Raw genomic sequence first — 22,596 nt, 5'->3', positions numbered from 1 at the left:
TTCCTGTTGCTCAGAACTCTGTGAGCTGCTATCTTATTTCCCAGCTTATTCCGTCGTGGTCAGAGGACCCGGCTTCCCGCGAAGGGTGGCGGGGCGGCCGGGCCCTCGTCTCGCAGGGCTGTTCCCGGTGCACCAGCAGAGGCCAACCTCATGGCCTCCCTTCCGAAGCCTGAGCTCAAGGCAGCCGCCAGCGAGCAGCTGAGTGAGCAGCAGGGGCGGCAGCCAAGGGGAGGAGCGGGGGCGTGCCCTGCGGAGGCTGTGGCGGTGCAGACCCGTCCCATGACGATGGCCCCTGGAGAGGAGGGGGTCCCCGCGGAACCACAACATTCCACCTGAGCAGACCTGGAGGCGCCTGTCCCAACCCCCGCACCCCGCGCCAGGAGCAGGCCGAGTGGCCAGAGAGGTCGGGAGGGACCAGGAGGAGTGGGGTCAAGGGGAAGGGCAGCAGGAAGCCTGGGAGGAGGCCGGGAAGTGCGTGGATTTAGAAACAGGTAGGTTGACGTGAATTTGGTGAAATACAGGACTCGGTGTGTGCAAGGCTTGGTGTGGATCTCTTTTTGGCATTTTTCCAGTTTTGCTAATTTCTAGGGAAATAAAGCCATTGAGAATAGTTATTGCTGTTTTCGGAAAACGTGCTACTACCCCTCTTCTGGGTCCCTTCCTGCCCACTTCATTTGGTGCTGTGACATCTGGTTGTCAGGCTGCGCCCTGTGCTTTAATCTGCTGTTGCCGTGGAATTCTTAGCAACAGTGGAGGATGCTCTGTGCTGTTCTCAACGTGGGAGTGACGTCTCCCTTGACGCAAAGGAGCATGCCTAGGGCTCGGACACCTGGTTAGAGCCACTCTGTCGCCGTTAATTAGTTGTATAGTCAGATCTAGGGATGCCACCTGCTCACAGCAAGGGGGGCTGTGGTGGATGCCCGCCTGCAAGGACCAGGGGAGGTCGCTTTCACTTCTGAAGACCTGGGGCTGTTTGACCTCCCAAGTCTACCTGTGGGCACTTTCAGGTCACAGGAGGCCATGATGGCAGGAGGTTGTATGTGCACATTCCTGGGAATCCAAAAATACAGGCACTTCTCTACCCCCCCCACCCCATTCTTGTCTTACTAGTCACAAAAGCCCCGCAGACCCTGCTATAGCCAACAATTTGGGTTCAAAAGGGATACCACACTGAAATGCTCTGTAGACAAGTTTATGGTGTTAGAAGTGACCCTTAATCATGCCTACTGTTTCCTTGTCACCTTGTCGGTCTGGCCTTTTTTTTTGGTTGCGCTGGGTCTTAGTTGTGGCTCGTCAGCTTCTTAGTTGCGGCATGCGAACTCTTAGCTGTGGCATGCACGTGGGATCTAGTTCCCTGACCAGGCATTGAACCCAGGCCCCCTGCAATGGGAGCGTGGAGTCTTAACCAACTGCACCACCAGGAAAGTTCCTGGCCAAACATTTTTGAAAGAAGATTACTAAGCCACTAGATGTCAGGTTCCACACTCCTCGTGAGCATTTGTACTGAGGAATCAATTCATGAGAAGATGCACAGAGGGCTCTTAGATTTGGGAAACTCAGTCTGAAAGCCAACCGGTGTGGATGGGCACACCGTTCAAGGCTACTGTGGGGAGACCCGAACTGTTTGACTTTCCTGTGGCCACGACTCCTCTGGGGGTGCAGGTAACAAAAGGCTGGGGCTTTGTGGTTCCGGGTGTTAAATAGCCTGCCCTCATCTGAGTGTGATCCCTTGGCTTTGGGTGCTGCTGCATGAAACTAATGATCTTCCTGTGATGTCCCCCACCCCCCAACCAGGAAGGGCGCCTGTGGCCTTCAGACAGATCTGGACCTCGGCCCGCCTCGGAGGTAAGGGGTTGGACACAGGCGGGGTGTGGGTGGCAGGAGATGCGTAGAGGGGGATGAACAAAATTGGTGGAAGGGTTGAACGTGTCAGCACAGACGAAGATCAAGGCCTGTGCCTATAACTTGGTTTAAGAGGTGGGGGAGGGGTCTTCCCTAGACTCTCCCAAGGATTCTTTGTGCCTGGCCAGAGCTCCTTCCAGAAAACAGGTCGAGAATCCAGGATCTTCACTTGATGCCTTAAGCTGCTGATGATAATGAGGTGGTGGGTGTCAGCATAGCTTATAAACATCACCGCTTGATTCATCCCATCTCCCAGTTTATTAGTATGATTGTAAAGATAACGTTTTTTTGCTTTTAAGTTAAAAACATGGTGTGAGAGAAGTTGACAGACAGATGGACGTATATCTTTATATACATATGTCCTTCCTCTAGAAGAAAGTGAGATGGTGGAATAGATGAGAAGTTAGTTATGCAAGAAATAAGAGTACCTGGATTCTTTTGGGGGGAAAAATATCTATAATCATACTTACTTTGGAATATAAAATAGTTTTCATGTCAGTTGCTAAAAATAACTACAGGAAACTTTTATCCAGAAAGAAAAAAAGTCACTTGTTCCATATTTGTAAGTAATTGATAGGGCAACAAGCTCCTATAAATAACTCATAAATTGACCCAATGTCTTGCACCTGCTCCAAGTACCATCCTGTGAAGTTACAACTTACATTTACAATGAAAATTCTGCACACTCTACACTCCTCTGAATCACAGGAGTGGGGCCCGGAGAAGGTCACATGGTGGGCAGGCTTGGGGTGGGGGGCTCCTGTATTCTCCTTGACCCAGTGGGAAATGTACACACAATAACTCCATTAAACCTACATTTTCAGGTAACCGCAATTATCCGTTGCTGAACCATCCTGGGTTTGGCAAGGTGAGTGATGTAAGTCATTAGGAACAAAAAACCTCTGTTTTCCTGGAATAGCCTTTACATGTTTTTGGGGGGGAAAAGTTTTCAGATGGGTGAGAACAGACGTGAATTTCCTTGCTGCCATCACGTCCGTGGTCATCACCGTGCCAAGAACATCTCCCAGGTGTTGCTCTTTTCCCTGCAGATCATGTACGCCCCACGGTCCAGGGATGGGGGGACTGCCCCAACCTTTCTCCAGAGGGATCGGTTCAGCCGCTTCCAGCCCACCTACCCCTATGTGCAGCACGAGATCGACCTTCCCCCCACCATCTCCCTGTCGGACGGGGAGGAGCCGCCTCCTTACCAGGGGCCCTGCACCCTGCAGCTCCGGGACCCCGAACAGCAGATGGAACTCAACCGAGAGTCTGTGAGGGCCCCGCCCAACCGAACCATATTTGACAGCGATTTGATAGATGTGTCTGTCTTCAGCGGGGGCCCACGCCCACCCAGCAGCAATTCGGGCATAAGTGCCAGCACCTGCAGCAGTAACAGGAGGATGGAGGGGCCACCCCCGGCCTACAGCGAGGTGATGGGCCACTGCCCGGGCGCCACTCTCTTCCACCCCCAGCACAGCAGCACGCACAGGGGGAGCAGACTGCCACTCCAGCGGGACGGCCCTGCGGGGCACCGAGCTGCCCGTCCAGGGCAAGGACAGGAAGCCCGGGAACCTCGTCTGACCTGCGTGCATACCTGACTTAAGAAAAGAGGAGGGAGGCGGTGGCACTGCCCCTCCGTCCCCAGCACAGCAAGTTCAGTAAAACAGAATGATTCCTTCCACAGGAGCCGCACGCAGGCTGAAATAGTACAAACCTCCTTCAGTCTGGCCGCAAACGGTGTTCATCTGGGGCAGTGATGGGAAAGGGCAGGTTTTGGCAAAGGGTGGGCATGAGAACACAAAGGGTTGCTTTGAAGACATCATGAAATAAAACCCACAGAGGCATCTGACTTGATTATGAAAGCAGACGCAGCAGGGGAAGAGGCCAGAATGGCCTGTTTTACAATTAACTGAATACAGAGAAAAACATTATACATTATGGGGAAGAATCACCAGTTTGCTTCCCACCCCCAACCTGTGGAACTTTTGTTTTAAAAATATGATTCTAAATTCCTGTTTTGTGTGCCAAGGTATAAAGTGGAGAAGTCAGATGAATGCAAGGGGTTAATCAGTGTTGTGATGCTGTGTTTTAAAAGTTGCACTATCTTCATGTTTAAGATAATGAGGAAGCTTTACGCGAAGTTCTGTATGTTGTCTTTTCACCTGTGGATTATAATTAGGCCTCATAATAATCTCCCCCATAATCATGCAGGAAAGGGTGTCTGGGGAGGTAGCCTAACATACGCCACTTACTTACATTCACCAAGAAAGTCACCACACAGCAGTGAATGCGTCACTGAGGCACCTGGAGACTCTGGATGGAGCAGAGGAAACTCCTGCATCCCTGGTGTGTTGAGTCCCTCCAGCCTCAGGCTGCGTGTTTCACACCTGCATTTACACACCACGCAGTGCTGCCCTGGTCCTCCAGCAGTGCAGTTTCTGTGGTAATTTAGATTTTGTTCACTGTAGCATGAAATATACTCAGATAATACGCTATTTTATGCAATAGTTTAAAATGCAAGGTGGCTATTTTTATACTGTTGAAACACATGACTTAAGTGTGTTCCCGCGGTCTCTCCTTCCCTGGATAGTAGAGTTCAGGCCTGGATGGCTGGTCAGCAAGACTCAGCAGTTGCGTCTGTGCAGCCCGCTGCCCTGGCATGTGCGTGACGCTGGCTGCAGATTCTGTGTAGAAGCCCCTGGGACTGAGGAAGGGACCCATGTGGCCAAGTGTGCGAACCAGCACCCGGGAGGAATGCAGTGCTCAGAACCAGATGCGCCCCCAGGGGTCACTAAGCCTCTGCAGTGGAGGCCAGAACTGGGCGGAGAGCAACTCAGAGCACAGGGTAAAAGCACAACCTGCAGCTAAAATCAACTAGAAAACTAACCTTAAATATCGTAACATTCATTCTCACCTAAAATAAGTAACTTCCTTCTACAGGAGCAACTGCCTTTGCTGCACCCGGGTGGGGTGCTTCTGTGCAGCCCCGGCCTGCTCTCGCAGGGACCGAGGGCTGGAGGGATGACTTGGGACTCTGACCTGCAGTTCTGGATGTCTGCTGTCATGGTCTCGGAGGTGGCTGCCCGGTGAGGTGCCCTCGTGCTGCTGGCAGAAAGCTCTCAAACTGCTTTCTGCTGCTCCTTTCCGAGGCTCCTCTTGGTTGGTAGGTCCCTGGGTTTTGTTTGGAGGATTGGAATCTTCATCCATTTCACATAGTAACATCCACACAAGTAGTCAATCTCTTAAAAGGAGAAGATGGTGGTCAACAATTGTCACTCATGCTTCAGTCCCTGTTGAGCAGTGTGCACGCTGAGGGCCACAGCAGGAGCTCTGGGATGGGCAGAGCCCTGGGGGCCTGACCAGAGGACCCCCACCCACCCACCATATCAGATGGCCTCGACCTCAAGTCTGTGCTTAAAGGAGGCTGGGACTCTGCGTGGCGTGAGGTTTCCCCTTGTGTTGCTGGTGAAGATGGGGAGGTGCCTGTCTTCCCCATCTTCGGGCAGATTATTGGTCAGGCGTTCCCCTTAGGTGCAGAATGAGAAGGCTGGCTGATGGTGTCATCATTCCAAACCTCACCTGCACTTTTGGTAGAGTGGGTGAACACACCCAATAGTTCTAGCTCAAAATGATGAGTTGTGCTCAGAAACTTATAAATTCCTTAGTCACTTTGCAAGTACCTGAACATTTTGCAGATGTTCACGGTACTGGTAAAACAATTATTTAATTCAAATAACTTTAATCGTTCTTCAAAACCGAGACTGCTCCCTTTCGGCCACCCTATTAGATAATTGCCTCTAATGTAAATAGTTATTTAATGATGCAGACATATCAAACCATGACTTGAATGGTCTCTGAGGCTGGGCCTCTGTAATGAATTAGTTTAAAAGTCAAGGTCATAAATTGAATTAATAGTCAGTTTCCCTTCAACACAGGAAAAAGGTGATTTGTATCTCTGCTCTTTCGAAGGTTGTGGCTGACCTGGTGTGGAAAGAGGCGTGACGGTGAAGCTGCAGCTTGATCAGTGGGGCCTGAGGGTCCAGGTTAGAAACCAGAGGGTTAGGGGATCAGTGAGCAGTGGGTGGGAGCCGGGCTCCATCGTCTTAGTGACTCCCTGGATATGAACCCCAGGCACCTTGAGTCCCACTTATAGGAACACTCATGTGTCTGTTGGCTTTTTCAGAAAGCCTAGTGTTCCTCAGACACTAAGGTTGTCCTTTACTACAAAAGAGATTTTGCTAAAGAAATTGTGCATTTATTGTGCTGGCCAAAAAGTTCGTTCAGGTTTTTCCATGTTACGGAAAAACCTGAACGAACTTTTTGGCCAAACCAACACAAAGTTCTATCTGTGACCAAAATTCAGTGTTAAAAAAGCTTGACAAGCATACCCTCTGTCCTCCGTACCATAAATACACTTGGACACACAGCCCAGACAGCAGAGGAAAATGTGCAAAACTTGGGAAGGTTTCTCATGAGGATGACACTTAAGTCCACTAATTGCAGCTGGGAGAGGACACAGGGGCCAGCAGGAAGCGGGGGGCCTTCTACCCCAGCATAGGGACCTGTACTCAGATGAGTGTGTCTCCAGCTTCAAATTATCACCCTCTTCACCTGTATTTTATCATCATAAGAATGAGAAGGGCTCAAGGGCAAGCACTTTTCAAAAGCAGCTCAGATCTGGAAGAATCCGTTCAAATCCCCGCCCTCCTCAGAACCAGTGGCTGCATCCTGACAGGTGGGCCTGAATCTTACCTCCACCTGCTCTTTTGTCCAGAGAGTCCTTGCAGAGACTGTCCAGGTCCACGAGCCCCTCCAAAGCAGCTTCCATTTGCTGTTGGCCACCAGGTTCCCACACTGGTCTGGCTGCGAGGCAGCGGCTAGGGGCTGCTCCCCAAGCCTTGTGTTTGCTGTGCCAAGGCTGCTGCTTGAGGTCTGCTGCTTAGAACAGCAACATGTTAGTGTACCATTCATTTTTCTTAAAATTTCCAGAGCTGAGCAGTGTCTGTGAAGGAAAAACTGGGAAAGATACTTGTGCTGGGCGCAGGGCCTTGCGGTGACAGCTCCCCCCCCACCACCTTGGTGGAGAAGCAGGGACCAGGCTCCCCTTCTGCATGGTCACCTTGGTTACCATGGCCTTGGCGAAATGGAGATGCATTGGCAAGTCCTCCCCAGTGTGAGGACGCTGTGTCTAAAGGGGCCCAACAAAAGCAGATGAAAGACCTGCTCTCACCCCGACCACAAATGGGTCCCAGCGGCTCACCTGAATTGTGCGAATTCCACAGGAATCAGGATTTCAGCTTAGCTTATTTTACTCCCCAAGTGCTGCATCTTGCACAGTTCAAGTTTATGTTCACGGCCAGGGTTAGACGGCCACTTGCTGCTCCTGCCTTCAGGCTGGCGCGCGGGGAGGGATGCCTTGTGAGCAGCGCTGTCCTCAGTGTGTGTGAGGTGCTGGGGTGAGAGCTGTACAGAGATGCAGATGATGAAGATCCACGTCCTTTCACAGCGCTCAGCGTGGCAGTAGTTTTTAAGCGGCCAAGGTGTCTCATGTTCTAACTTCAGCAGATGCAGGAACCCAGCCCCCTTTGTTGTGCCTCACTCACAATGGTGCTTTCAGTGTCTGTCAGGCGTTCATTTGTAAGGTGCTGTATATAACTTGACTATATTACGCACATATCCTACCCAATGGGTAGAACAAAACTTTGTTAATACTGCAATATAAGGTATAGATACCAATTTTAACAGAAATGGCATAGAATTTGTGAATGCCTATGTGCTTTGTCCTCTTTTATAAGGAAATTTGCGAATGGATGCATACAGATAAAAGTCTATGTAGTTTATTAATAAATATCAGTATTGTAACACAAGGGAAACAAGTCTGAACAAGCAAGCACTGCCTATGAACAACATATGTACAGCAATCAGAGTTGAATCTTTGCTGTGAAAACTTCTTAAGAAATAATTTTTAAAAATCCCACAGCCTTTTGAAGCCACCAGATGCTTATTTTAATCCCTTCAATAATGTTCAGTTGGACCAGTATTAGTTATAATCAGAAAAAAATGTGGATTCTTCAACTTGCTTTATGAAAAAATATTCTATCTCATGTTGTAGAATGAAGAGGGCAAACCCAGTGAAGAGTGCTCTTTTCACTGAAATTGCAAAACTTAGGTCAGAGTGAGCACATTAGCCTGCAGCAGAGGACTGTGCAGTCCAGATGCATTTGTGACCATCTGTCTCTCTGTGCCTTTTTGACAAACGGAAGCTGTGGAACCAATGAATGAACAGTAGCATTTGCAGGAAAAATAACTTAGGACAAACCAGTCCACTTGAGAAGACCCCAGTCTCAGAAAGATTTCTTTTATGGGTTATAATTAGCAGATTGGCAATCAGCCAGCCGAGTGAATTCTTATGTCCCGTCCCTTCCTTTTGGTGTCTCCTGGTGATCATGACCCCAGAAACAAACTAGGCTTTGCCACTGACCAGGGACCACGTCACACCCCCTGACTCAGCATCTACTTACAGCTCTCTTTAGTGTCTGATGGTGACCTCTGCATTTATCTTCAAATATTCTAATATTGAAAAAAGAAAAAAGAAGAGCCTATGACAACATTCATTAAAACCATGGATGAAATCGTGGTGTGGGCATCCTTCCCAGTGCCGTCCACAGTTTCGTGAAATTCTGTCCACCTGATCCATATTTCCAGTTTATTCTGTCATCGGAGGATGTAAATTCTAATAATTCCTTGTTTTTTATTTGTTCCGTGGTGTATGCTTTGATTTTGAAAATCACGATGGAGCTTGTCCTCCACAAAATAATTACTGATTATCCTTAAACTGAAAACACCTCTGCAGCTCTTGATGCTATTGGACCAGAGGTCAGCCCTTCTTTGACTGTGCTTTCCAAGGCCCACAAGAAGATGGGGATCTGTGTTTTCTGCGCCCATTGCCCCCGCTGTCTGCTCACTGCCAATGGCAGTGGCCCTGGTGGTTCAGGTCAAGGGTGGAGGCTCCTCCCTGTCAGAAAAACTTCCCCAGGCTTCACCTCTTGGGAGGACTGCTGAGCAGGAGTGTCATCTGAGGATGTTCTAGACTCAGAGGCACTAAATTTGTTACCATGTCATGGCTTTTCTACAGGACTACTAGAGGCTTAAACTTTACTGTTAATTATACTGGTTCATCTTAATGTGCTTGCTGGTATATTGCTATTCTTCATTTCACGGCTTTCAAAAATCACACTTTCTGATGTAAACGCTATTTTAAAATATGTACAATACTATTCACAGCATTTAATTCACTTAATTTTCATTAGGCTGCTTTATAATGAAAAAGTACAACTGTATCTGAACTTTTCAATAGTTGTTCACATGATCTATAATAATCTCAAGTTGTTAAAGTCTCTTTTTCAAACAGACATTTGTGCTTACTGTTCAACATAATTCCCAGTTATACACAGAGAAAGATTTCCAGCTGTCATGTATCTGCCTCTTTAACTGAGCGAGGGGATGTAGTTCTTAGACCCAAGGTCTGTAACCGCAATCCGGACTTTTAAAGGAAGATGTTGCTCTAAGTGCTGTGTGTTATGAAATCAGCCTCTTCTGCTTGTTCTTAATGCTGTGTTTGAACCACAGCTCAAAATCATTAAAAATGATCACTGATAAACGTGTCTTCTGTTTTTTTAAAAAAATATTTCACCGACAAAGCACATATGTTGGGGGGTGGGGGGGAAACTACTTGTATTTAAAAACCCATCTCAGAAACGGTTATTATGGTTCCCCAGGTAACCGTCCCATTCAGTTCTTATTCACTCTGACTTTTCAGAAATCATTGTATTTGCTATAAATAACCCTGGCAGATCACATCATACAGTTTTGGGTTCTACACAGAACACTCAGGGATAGTCACCTGAGATGAGGTGTCACCTTCAGGCTTCTGGAAGCTGTCACAAACTGAGTCAACTCGGCCCAAAACGTGAGCAAGACTTCTAAAGAGAATTGTTCAGCAGACACCCTCAGAGGCTAATAAGGTCATTGGCATCAGAGGTTTTCAGTTCATGATGATGGAGCAAAAGGAATCTAAGTTTCCTTCAACTGAGAGATTAGAATGATATCTCTAAGCTCTAAGTAAGTATATGGATTCACAGATTACATAATTGTGAATGTATAAAACTTCATACAACCTACCAAACTACTAGAATAAGTGAGTTTAGCTTGGTTGCAGGAAATACAATTAAAATATTTTTGCATTTCTATATGTTAGTAATGAACTGTGGAAACAAATGAACTTTGGAAACTGAAATCTTAAAATACCATTTAAATAACTGTATGGGCCCCAAACTCTAGTTATAAAACTTTTTTTTTTTTTTTTTTTGGCCACACCACGCAGCTTGTGGGATCTTAATTCCCTGACCAGGAATTGAACCTGGGCCACGACAGTGAAAGCGCCAAGTCCTAACCACTGGACCGCCAAGGAGCTCCCATAAAACCCATTTTAGATTCTGAATTAATTTTTTAAGACTATTTTGGAAAGGGGATTAGAAAGCTATAAGGAGGAAAATAGCTGTAAGAAAAGGATTTCTTTCTCTTAAAACAGCAAATAGTCACTGATAAACCACATTATGCTCTTGAATAAATTCTATAATCTCTTATTCAGCAGATATTTGAGAAATTTTAAAGACTATTCCCCAAACTTATATCCCTCAGTGAAGGTAAGACGGGTATAAACTTTCGTCACAGAAGGAGAGGAGATTCCAGGCTTGATTCCTACTGGACTGGGTTCAGTAAACCCATTTCTATATGAGGTTGCCTGGTTGGCTGGGTCTAGAGTCTGGGTGCAGGGAAGTTACTTGGAGCTGCTCTGGAGGAGGCAGGAGATGGTCAGGGTGGGCCCACTGGTGTCCATCTGGGCAGCGGGGCTCAGTGTGGCGCTGGGAAACCAGAGGCTGCACTCTTGGAGGACAGGAGGCGGGACACTGATCTCCACGGTCGGGGGCCTGTGGGACCCCTTCCCGCAGCCCTGGCTGTGCACTGAGAAGGCTCTGAAGACTTCAGAAGAAGCCCCAGGCCAAAAACAGACAATAGGCCTGGAGGCTGCTGGTGACCCAGGAGCTGTCTGTCCATCGGGCTGGAGCTGAAGCGCCAGAGGCCAAGGAGCCCCTGTGGGCCCTCGAAAGCCAAGGCACCGCCAGCCAGGGAGGGAGATGCCCAGGTCTGGACCCACCGTTTTCTGCTCAGGCTGCACTCAGCACAGGACATAACAGAGCCCAACACCTCCCTCCCTGGCGATAGGCTCCCTGCTGACCCACCTGGTACATGGGGAGCCCCCACTGCACTTCAGGGCCTGCACCGGATCCCAGACCCCGCCAGTCTCTGGCTTTCTTGGACCGACTTCTGTTCATTGGGTCGTTCGTGAAAAAGCAGAGCTGCCAACAGCTAAGCAGATGGACTAGCAACTCAGGCAGCCCTCTCCCTGCACCCTCGGGGACATCTAGAAAAGCAGTGTGCTCGAAAGAAACCTCCAGAATCCTTCAGAGACCCACTCACAGTGGCCTTGGAACAAACACTTATTTCTGACTCTCCATGATGACACTTGCACAAAACAGTTTATAACGAGCCTGTTACTTAAAACATCATAGATAGATTTCTCTCTTTACACTGTTTTGACGTTTTGCTTTGAATGGATTCTAATTAAAATGCATGTTTTAAAATAGCAGCCAAAAGGTAAAAGCTGTGCATTTGTAAATTTCATTGTTTTGATGGCATGTGTCTGTCCAGACTTTGGGCTTTTGCCCTAATAATGCAAACCTCATTCACCCTACTTTAAAAAAATCAAAAGCTACAGTCTTAGTCATTTGAACACAGCATGGTGTTAACTGCAATAGACTTTCAAAAGGCTTTACCAGGAAGCAGTATATATACATTTACACACACTTGCGTATAGTATACTGCTCCTATATGACTTAACCTGTTTACAAAGCCATTTGCATTTATAGAGTTTACTGTGGTACTACCACCAGAATCTGGAAGCACAAAATATTCTAGCAGTCTACACTAGCAGACAGAGTAAGCATGCTTTCAAATCAAAGTGCTGACTTTGGCCTCTCCACGTGGCAGGCCAGGGACCCATCCCCTTGGCCCGCCCTTGGCCCCACCTGAGCCAGGCTGTGTCCGCCACCCCGGCTTCGGTGGGGGACCCTGAGGTCCTGCTTGAGATTTCCTGCTTACAGTTCAAGGGCTGCACAGGCTTTGGAGCCTATAGACCTGGCGGCCTCAAGTATTAGCTCTGTCTCAGGTTAATAATGTCTACAAATGTCACTCATACAATAGGGTCACCTGCGCGAAGACTGGAGGAGAGGGTGTGCTTGCCACATGCGGCCCCCACAGAGGGAGCTGTGCTGCTCAGCTTTCACTTTCCAGGTTCGCCCAATTCCTACAGACTTGTAAATAGCACTCTGCCTTGGCATGCTCTCTACGCTAACACTGCAGCTTAAAATGCCAGTGACGGAAACGGGCCAAGTTAGTGCCGAGGGGGTTGGAGCACCTGTGTCAAGGCAGAGACTGAGCCACCAGGACCCAAACCTCCTCGCCACGGTTTTAAGTAAAATACATCTGTTTCTTTTCTCCTTACTCTAGATGTGGACAGCTTTTTTGGTTAACAAACCACGTTGTGTGTGTGTTGGAGAGTGTTCTTACAACCTTAGCAATAAAATGTGAAAATCTGAAGGGAGAATAGTTTAAAAAAAATAATTTCCCACCTTGCCCCCAGTTTTTCCTTCTCTGGCTTCCTTTCTGTGAGGGGTGGGGGAGCTAACACTGATCTGAGCGCTGTCACGGCCTCAAGGAAACCGCATGGACCCCAGGCTCCCGGTGCCGGGATCCTGTACCACGTATGCATGCTCTTCACCAATGTTGGCACACTCCCTTTCTTCTGGAACCATCCACGAGCACATGGTTTTACCTGTCAACCTCCCGTAAACCTCACACACACACGTTCTGCACTCCCAGAGAGGCCAGCCTAACAGTTCTTAGTCAGGGATACACTGAACTTCCCAGTGTGAAAAGTTACCACAAAAGCCAGCTCCTGATGCTTCAGATGTTCCACCGATTGACCCCAAGGAAAAGGAAAATTCCAATCTGAGCTGTTCCAAGTGTCACAAATGCAGGCTCAGGTGCTGTGACCACCACCATGACCCTCCACACAAGCGCAGTAGGAAAAGCAAACTCACTTTCTTACCAAGGGAGGATGGGGTATTTTCTGAGGCTGAATCCTCTTTGGATAATGAAATATCACTCTAAAGAAAGAATTAAAGAAAATTATGATGCCATGGAGCAACTAAGCCCGTGTGCCACAACTACTGAGCCTACGCTCTAGAGCCCGCGTGCCACAACTAGTGAAGCCCGCACACCTAGAGCCCGTGCTCCGCAGCAAGAGAAGCCACTGCAATAAGAAGCCCGAGACCACAACAGAGTAGCCCCTGCTCACAGCAACTAGATAAAGCCCGTGTGCAGCAACGAAGACCCAACGCAGCCAAAACAAACAAACAAATAAATAAAATTTATTTAAAAAAAGAAAATTATGAAGTTAAAAGGGAAAAGATGATGGAAGTCACCAGAAGAGGACAGAGGATTAGGAATATTCATAAATTGGCTTCAGCTCCAAAAATACAAAGAATTTTAAAAGTTCCAAAGCAGGGACTTACTTTACCTTACTTAGTTCCTGGATTTGAATGTCTGACCCGGCTCTCCTGCACCTTTCTTCAACTACAACTACTGGCCTCAACATTCTGAAGTGACCCACTAGAGGGAAAATTGGGTTTATGACTGAGAAAACTTCTATTAATCTAAAATGCTTCCAAAATAATGCAGTTACAAAATGATCTAGATTTCTCAACAGAAGTTGCATTAGGTTTTGTGGACAAGTGTTTGACTGATAATAATATTTTCAACTTTTTTTGGAAAGTAAGACTTGTCCCTTATTTCCAAACCAAAAGAAGTGAGGAATGCAATTGCAACCTACCGTTATCTTCCATCTTCTTCAGGAGGAGAATAACAAGTACATGGTGATGGAGCACGATGGCAACCAAGCCCTGTAACTACCTCCAGACCAAGGTGAATGGCAGGGCAGTCAGTGTTTGAGGACTGGACAAACTGTGCCTTTGGGACCCTTGCAAAGAGAGAACCCAAACAGCCAGGATTCTTAGAAAAGTAAAGCAACAGCCATAATTAAGTCGCAAGATTGTGTCCAAAGAAAATACTGACTCAAATTCAATAAAATACAAATTAGTCAAAATGTGCTTCAAATCATTACAGAATCTCAAATCTCATACTTAAAGGTGAATACAAAATAACAGCTTAATACTTGTGTATACAGAGGAAATGCTGTATGTTCTTTTTTTTTAAAAACAAACAAACCCTCAATTAGTGTTAAGGAGCTGAAACATCTCACTGTTTTACCCTATTTAGATTATACTAGGTAGATTTCATGTAGATTATATTAGATATATTTCATATATGGTACACTTAAAAGTAACCTTATGAAATTACCCAAGTGGAGTAAAAGGCTTACTTTCAACAGGTACCTGATTAGAAAGTCAGGAAACACCTGCAAGCTATCTGTCCCACTCTTACTGAGGAGTGGGCCATGGCGCCTGCCCACCAGAGGGACGGAGAACCACATACCGGCTACCGGAGGACAACCAGGCATGCTTGCATGCAAACTCGCCTTTTTCTTTTTCAATTCAAAGAGAGTTTTCTACCATTTAAAATGGTCAAAATTCAAAGCAGAAAAAGCTGGACATAGGGAGGGAGGGAGAGGTAAGGAAAGAAGGAAGAAAGGTTCTATGCATTCCTCACAGTAGGGAAGAATGAGAATATATTGTGGCTACACGTGGAACATCTCTGACCTGTCTTACAACTTCTGCTCTTATGGACCATGCTGTCCCAGAGAAAACACAACGTGAAAGTGCTTTCTGTTCGTCTCAGGCTCTATGAGCCCTCTTACCTGTAGAGAGAAACCACAAGTGCTGAGGAGGACTTTGGGGCTGCCTGTGCACTTCCCACGAGCACTGTCCAAGTCAGCGGAATAACGTCATACTCTGCCCAGAAGGCTTCTGAAGTCAAGCCGCATTCTCTCTGCTGAGAGAATCATTCTTATCAAAATAGCCAGATAACTACCACAAGATAATTATGATCTGTCATCATTACTGTTGGTGGCTGCCAGCGATTTACGGGGAAGAATACAGCTTGATTTTCAAAGCCTAACCCTGAAGAAGCAAGACAACCAAAAACTTGTTTTAATGAGTTAAAATGAACCAGCTTGACATGGAAGTCACAAAGGAAAAAAATCTCAAAGAGTTTGGAAAACTATACCCAATTGGCACAAACTTAGCATTTCTCAAATGTAAGTTACAAGCTCAAAATGCAGGACAAATATCTTTCAAAAATCAGAAAGCCAGGCCAAAATTCACGGCTGAAGACGAATTCTGGCCAAGTCTCTAAGGGAAGGAGAATTCTTGCCTCTGTTGTTCCTTTGGGTCAAGGAGGCAGAATCTTTTGGGTACTCCATAATATACAGATGGACCAAGAGAGACCAAACAAAGCTCCTATTTGCAGAATGAATAATTAAAAGCACCCACCTCTGGTTCTGCAGATTTCTGGTTCAGGTGGTTAAATTCCAAGGCAGTAGAGAGGCCCACACTTTTTATGAACACTCCTGTGCAACTCCGGCCTCTAGGCCAATGTGACTGGACGCACCGTAGACCATGGCTCGGGAAAAGCCAACTGAGTAAGCATCTAATACCAAAAACTACTTCAAACCAATGTTGGTAACACTTAATCTAAATGTATTTTACTTTCTTCTAAACTAACTCCATATCTTTCCCTATGGAGATTCAATTTTGAAAATCTGAAATAAATGAAGGTCCCCATTTTAAAAAGTAAGCTGTAGCCAACAGAAGAAATACGTCTATATTACCATGAAAGCAAGTATTTTTCAGACAGAATCCTTTAATAATTCAGAAATGTATATCTCACCAATGCATTTTATAAAAACGGTATCATCTCAAAGGTATCAGGAAAGATGCATGTACTCTTTCTGACTCATTTGCTAAAACATTTTCTGTCCATTTCATTACCATCACTATACACAATCTTCTACAGTGGCTTTGTCCAGAACATCTGAATTTGGATAAGAAATCCTGAAGATGAACCAAGGGAAAGAACACAAGAAAGAGCTAGATATGTCTAACGTACAACTTGCTTCTTTTCTTCAAACACCTCTTCTGCCCAAACTGTTAAGATGTTTATAAAATTCCTGGAATTACCTTCTGAGGTCACTGAAATAAGACAGCCAATAGCTCCACTGCTTCCTAGAGCATAAAGGACTACAGTAACATCTTCCATCTGTAAATAAATGGAAGGCAGATTCTATAACAAATAAGCTGAAGATTATATTTGAAGGCATAGTTTTATTATTTTCACTAGTGGCAGGAAGGTGACCTTAATACATGAACTTTCTCCTTTGTTGGAATCTGCAAATAGCACCCTACTGTATGCAAAATGCTGGTTCAGTGAGAGACATTTTTGTGGTACTTTAAAAGGTTGGTTTTGCTATTTTTCTTGAATAAACTAAGTTTTTTTTTACCTAATCTATTTTTCATTTCAATTGTTAATTTGCTGAGCAAACACTTTTTATCTATTTTATAGGTGTTAAATTAAACCTCAGCCATGGCTCCCTCTTTACCCTGTCAACAATCCTACTTAAATACAGATGTGCACACCAGACACAGCAAGTATAAGGCTTATTGTAAATGAAATGGTTATGATATTTACCACACACACACCCGGATAATTTAACTCAATGCCCACTATGTACTGTTGGCCGGCTACAAATACTCCACACGCATATTCCAGGGGTCCCCCTTTCGGCTCTTTGTAGCTTCCCTTAAGGACTAGGTTAGCAAGATGGGAGCAGCAGCATTTGACAAGATCAGATATTCCTGATACTAAATAATGACAAAAGAACTTCTTACACCTTCAGAGAATGTTTTACTAGAGAATTTCAAAGCACTCCCTAGTATCTCACTTTCTGTAACTGGACAAACACAACACAGTTATGAAACTGGATGGCAACAAATCTCAAACGGGCTGAACCAAAGGTGGAAACTCAGGGTTATTAGTGCTTCTAAGACCCACAATTTACCCTCATTGGAAAACACGCCCTATGCAACGTGAAAAGTAAAAAGAAAGTTTCATATAACACATGATTTTAAACCAAGCAGTCTCAGTGGTTAAAAATAAACAAACAAGAAATTTGTTAATATCCATCTTAGCATTTAATATATGCAAAAATGTGAATTATTTAATAAACAAGCTAAAACATGTTCACTGTTTTTGGATTTGAAAATGTGCTGTCAATTTGAAATCACACGTTCGATCTGTATCAAGAGACAAACCATCCTGCCTGATCGGGCCTGCATGTGGCAGAGTGAGCCCTGCCCCCTCACCACTCCACCCACCCCCACAAAGAAGAGTCCAACCACAGCACAGCCAATATAATGATGAGACGTATCAAAATGCAAACATTTTTTTCCCTTTAAAGTATTCTCTAAATTTGGCCAAACTCAGTATTTAATACGAAAACCCTGCCTCACAGCAGTGATGCCTGCGGCCTTATCAGATCACTCACAACAAAGACAATCTAGAAAGAGGCCATTCCCTCTTTCAATTCAAAGGTTAGAACTGAAGTAAAGGCAGTTAGAGCAAAAGGAAACACACAAACACATCCTCAAACACACCCACACAAATTGTGGCAACTTTTCACATCTGACAACGACTGAATTTCATTCCAAGCAGGTTTTAATGACAGCTCTGCTATTTAAAAAATTCAAGTAAAATGCTCAAGTAAGGATGTTTCAATGCAAGAGGAAAACAGCAGCTACAATCTTAAAATTTTACTCCATAATGGAATCAAGACCAACTCTGGCTGGTAGAGACCAGGTGGCAGGGACAGGCAGGTCCCATCCTCCCAAACCTGCACTGCCGAGAACCACAAGCTCCAGGTACTGCTAAGGGTGTCTGATCTCCACCATAAACTTAAGGTGTAATGATTTTCCCTTTTCCTCTGAGAGATCAGTTGGAGAGGACATGATGCAGGAATAACAGTTTTACATTCCGGGTGAGAAAGTGCCATGACCGCACAGATTTGCTTAAAAAATTTGATTATGGCAAGCTTCAGGTAAAAATCATTTTTAAAGGGTCAATTTTTCATTTACATATAACCAATACATCTTATTTACATATATATGACCCAATTTTCATTCAGCTTTCTTTATATGAAGTCTACATTTTAACTGGTATATAACCGTTATATACTATCTTTAGAGAAAGACTAAATATCCTCTTATTCACAGGCAGTTCTGATGATAACAGTTTGTCTCCACATTGAGAAGTGAATATCGTTAAAACCTCAAAGAATAACAAAGATGAAGACCTAGTGTTAAATCTGTGTAGGGCCGCACCAGCTATTCAAGGAGTCAGCAGCTATCTAAACACAAAGCAAGGATGACTGAAGACATGGACCACTGCTTAACGCTGCTACTGACATGAAATCCTTACACTGGGTTCACTTTTTCTTTTCAAAAAACACTGATTTTTCTAGTGATGTTTAACTTTAAAAAGTTATCTTAGTTCTTTAACCCTCAGAGAACTGCTATATTTAGGCTGCTAACCAAAAAAATAATCAAGAGCATGTACCTTTGTCCACAGTCCCCAAGGGTTAAAGTGCAGGAACTGTCTATAACCTGGTATATAAGGCACCCTATTCCACTTTTTTCTTAAAAGAAACCTTTCCTTTGGTTTCTTGCAGTTTTTCAGTGAGTCTGTCCTTTGTCTCCTCCATCTTCTCTGTGAGGAGCTCCTTTGTCTCCTCCATCCTGTCCTGCAGATACTCCTTCACAGGAGGTGGCGTCGACATGTAGCCACGGCTGCGCAGATACTTCACAGTGAAGGAGGTCCCCCCCAGGGTCACAGTGTACCGCGCGGGCGTTGCAATCTGCGGGAAAATGAAATGGGCAGATCAGTACTGATTATAACTGTTGTCTTAAGCAAAAACAGTGTGAAGTTAAAATTCTTGTTAATAACCAAACTATCAATTACTTTATTGCTTCATAAGGCTGTTACATCCTATATGGTTTTCCCTCCTAACATTCCGTATTTGTCACCTAGACACTGACCCAGGATTAGAGAACATTCACAGGGGCAGCACCAAAATTCTGTACCCATGTGCTAGTGAACCTGGGGGGCAGACTCACTGAGAACCAGAGGCAGGGCTCAGGACCCTCCCTATAACAAAGGCACATGCGTTTCCACTCCCCAGAAACCCTGCCGACCTGCATACACTGTTCATCTAAACCGGAACCAAACTTGGCAAGCACAGGCCAAATGTTTGTTCTTCACTAAGTTTAGTTTAGTTTCACTTCCAAATCTCTTTTCTTTGGCTTTTCCAGGCTTTATGCTACTTTCTCATTACAGTCCATGCTGGGCTTGGCATCCCAACCAGGAACTTTCATGAGGCCAAAAAGTGGTAAAATGGCACACATATAGGAGACACGTACACATGTCAACTGACCAGAGGTTTAAGGTCCCAAACTAACTAGTAGATGAACTGGTACAAAGGGAGAATTGTAAGAGCAGAGGCTGCATCTCATTCTGAGGCAAGAAACCTCAGTGTCTGCTGCTCTACCTGAGAAACCAGGTTACAGAAACCAAACACCCAGGTGGACCCTCCACACCTCCCTCCTTGCACAGGAACGTGAGCAGAGCCACTGCTGACACCAGCCCACCTGCGTGCCAGCCTTGTGTTTCAATTCCAAGCAGGCAAATAGGCACTGAGCACTGATGTGCCTCCAGAGCACAGCACAGGCACAGTGGAAACACAAAGAAAGAAGACATAACTCTAAATTCCTAGGAGCTCATGATCAAAGACAACAGACATTAAAAAAAGACCTAACACACAGACTGTGAAATGAGAGCATGGGATAAGGAACAGTTATAATTAGGGAAATGGTTTCAACCATCATGACAGTTGGATTAAGGTTAAATTATACACACTGTAACTAAAAACTTGATAATTTATTAATTTAATAAGTTTTAATGTTGAAAACCTCAGCAATTAAGCTTTAGCCCTCTAGTCAAAATTTTCATATAAGAAATCTCCCAATATTTCAGAGGATTTTAATGAGGATGACAGAATAAAACAACATTATTTTTGAGTACTACTATAAACCCATAAGTCTAAGTATTTTCACAACAGAAGTAAAATAACATCTAGTTTCCCAATGTCTTCTACCTGTTTTCTTAGGATAAAGCTACATAGAACCTAATTTTTTGTCAGTTGAGAAAAATTAGATTAATATAGCTAAATTCCACAATTTACAATAATGAGTCTTCTCTTCCAAAATAAAGACCCATAAGTGTAAAAACTATCTATTTACAAAGATGTCATTGTCTGAATCCAGACAACAACTGTAAAGACAATGAACTCCAAAATGAAACATACATTACATCAACAACTAAGTCTAAGGTTTATCACATAAAACAATTTGATTAAACTTTACTATTTTACTTTTTAGAAAGATAAACTATTATAAACAGTAAAATAAATGCTAAATTTCACTAACATGTCAGGTGGCATGTGGATCTCTGAATAAGGAAAATTAATGTACTATCAATAGGAGAAATGTCACAGAGACAACCTGTCCATTAGAAATTCAGAAGTCTCACTTTGTCTCATCACAGCAGGTTATGAAAAACCTACCTATTCTTAAGGCAATTCTTCCTAAACCACCATTTACCCTTAAAAATTTTAGTTTACTTTTAATCATTAGACATGTAAGAGATGAAACACAGTATTTTAAGTTACAAAGGTAACCCTGGGAGCAAGCACGGAGTGTTACAGAGGTTCAGTGTGAGGAGCCATCTACCCACAGCAGTACCTACCTTAAACAGGGCATATGCTGTTAGTGCATTTCCACTCTGGGAATTTTTCAGAATGTTTACTACGCTGTCAGGTAACCCAATAAGTTCTAGAAAAGGAACGACATTCACTCCTCTAAGAAAGAAACAGAAAGTAATTTATATATACATATAGATAAACTTTTAGGGATAAATATTTTCAAAAGATTATCTGAAAACATCAAAACCAAATTCTGTTTAAAAGTCAATTCTGCACCACCAAGCACTTTAATTTCACTCTAAAGGAACAACATGTGCATGAACACCAGCGTCCTGCTGTGTCTCACTGTTCACAGCTTCTGTTCATGGACATCCCTAATTAGCACACTGAGAAAAATGGAATCATTTATCAGAGGAAAATTAATGCATTAAGTAACCTAAGAGAAATGATCAGAAATGATTCTGATCATTCACCTGATCTTAGAATCTTTAGTTCCTTAGAATGATCCAACTCAAAGTTTAAGACCTCAGATTTTTTACCTCTAAAATTACATGTCAAACTATACTATTATCATAAAAGCAAGTGATATTATAACACCACTTACTGTGTTATTATGCAAAAAATAAATGATTCTATGGGTTTCATGAAAACTTCAATTATTCTAAAAAGATGCTTCTATTCTATTATCAGACTTAAAAGGCAGGTAAAGAAGCAATTACCATGAATTGCAACAAATTTTTGGAGGGAGGGAAAGAAGGCAGAAAAAGTCTCTAATCCAACTGGTAAGCCCTGATTTCTTTTTAGTTTCCCTGAGTGTCAAGTTTGCCACGCCGGAACACTCGTGCTCTCCCACTCTCTCCCTCACTGCTTGTAGTTTTGCAGACGTTGTGAGCCTTCACCTCAAATCACAACAAGGTTCTTGTTCTGTGCTTCTCCTTCATAAACATAATATAATCATCACAGCCAGAAAACTTAACACGTAGGATACTATATAGTTAATACAACAGTACGTTATTTAATGTTAAAATTCCCTGAATTGTCCTGTGAGTCCCTTGTCACTGTCTTGTCACGTCTTCCAGTTCTTCTCCAGAAGCGCTGCCCAGCACTTTCTGTTGAGGAGGAAGGCAGGATGTCTTTTTTGATGCTGAGATTTTTGAAGCTCCCAGGCCAGCTTTGTGGTAGAACAGTCTTTCATTTGGATTTGTCTGATTGTTTCCTCATGATTAAATTTGGGGTAAATGTTTTCAGATAGGAAAGCTGCAGAGTTGATTCTGTGTCCATCTCAGAGCATCACAACAGGAGCCACACACTCAGTCTGTCCTGTGAGTTTGACCTGGTGTTTGACTTGTGGTGTGAGTTTAACTTGTGGTTAAGGTCAGGTCCACAGGTTGCTCCTCTGTACAAGTACTCTTTCTCTTTGTAATTAAGAAAGGGAACAGCCTGGATCCATTATTATTACACTAGTAGTAATCTCCTAGTTTATTTTTAATATTAAAAAGTAATTTGTTTAACTGGGGAAAAGTTGTCCCTCTCTGATTTCACTATAATACTAGGAGATCAGAGACTAATCTCAATAGATATGGATGATCATCACCAGGAATTACTGGCCATCTACACAAGAGGAAACCAGATAACTGAAGGAAACTTTAAAGAGTTAGATTTAAAAATCAACTACAAGTCCAATCCAGTTTCTTTTATCTCCACCCTCATTTCCTTTTCAAATCTCTTAAACAACAGAACCCCAC

At 44.3% G+C, this 22,596-nt stretch overlaps 2 protein-coding genes and 1 long non-coding RNA gene across 5 annotated transcripts in view; 1 reads left to right on the top strand and 2 right to left on the bottom strand.

Moving 5' to 3' along the window:
* The window catches only part of LDLRAD4 (low density lipoprotein receptor class A domain containing 4), a 304,564-nt gene extending 295,008 nt beyond the window's left edge, over nt 1-9,556 (top strand). The window contains 3 exon segments of the mRNA XM_059895228.1: nt 1,795-1,845; nt 2,952-3,422; nt 3,424-9,556. Of these exon segments, the coding sequence (XP_059751211.1) occupies nt 1,795-1,845; nt 2,952-3,422; nt 3,424-3,483 (582 nt within the window). The 3' untranslated portion in view covers nt 3,484-9,556.
* LOC132348072 (uncharacterized) lies at nt 1,104-10,078 on the bottom strand. The gene is made up of 3 exons (XR_009497346.1): nt 6,655-10,078; nt 4,942-5,143; nt 1,104-4,340 (listed from the first exon to the last, which is right to left on the bottom strand). It is a non-coding gene; the product is annotated as an uncharacterized LOC132348072 (long non-coding RNA).
* Nucleotides 10,079-15,804: 5,726 nt separating this feature from the next.
* Nucleotides 15,805-22,596, bottom strand: part of FAM210A (family with sequence similarity 210 member A) — a 29,973-nt gene continuing 23,181 nt past the window's right edge. For 2 of the 3 annotated variants that reach the window (XM_059894574.1, XM_059894575.1), the window contains exons 3-4: nt 20,896-21,007; nt 16,310-18,949 (exon numbers count right to left, since the gene is read on the bottom strand). In XM_059894574.1, coding sequence (XP_059750557.1) covers nt 18,716-18,949; nt 20,896-21,007 — 346 coding nt within the window. In that variant the 3' untranslated portion in view covers nt 16,310-18,715. The other variant, XR_009497295.1, reaches the window with a different exon arrangement.

This window comes from Balaenoptera ricei, chromosome 14 (genome assembly GCF_028023285.1).
Source record: "Balaenoptera ricei isolate mBalRic1 chromosome 14, mBalRic1.hap2, whole genome shotgun sequence".
Taxonomy (NCBI): Eukaryota; Metazoa; Chordata; class Mammalia; order Artiodactyla; family Balaenopteridae; genus Balaenoptera; species Balaenoptera ricei.
The sequence above is the reverse complement of the archived record's forward strand: the minus strand, read 5'-3'. Positions and strand labels throughout refer to the sequence as shown.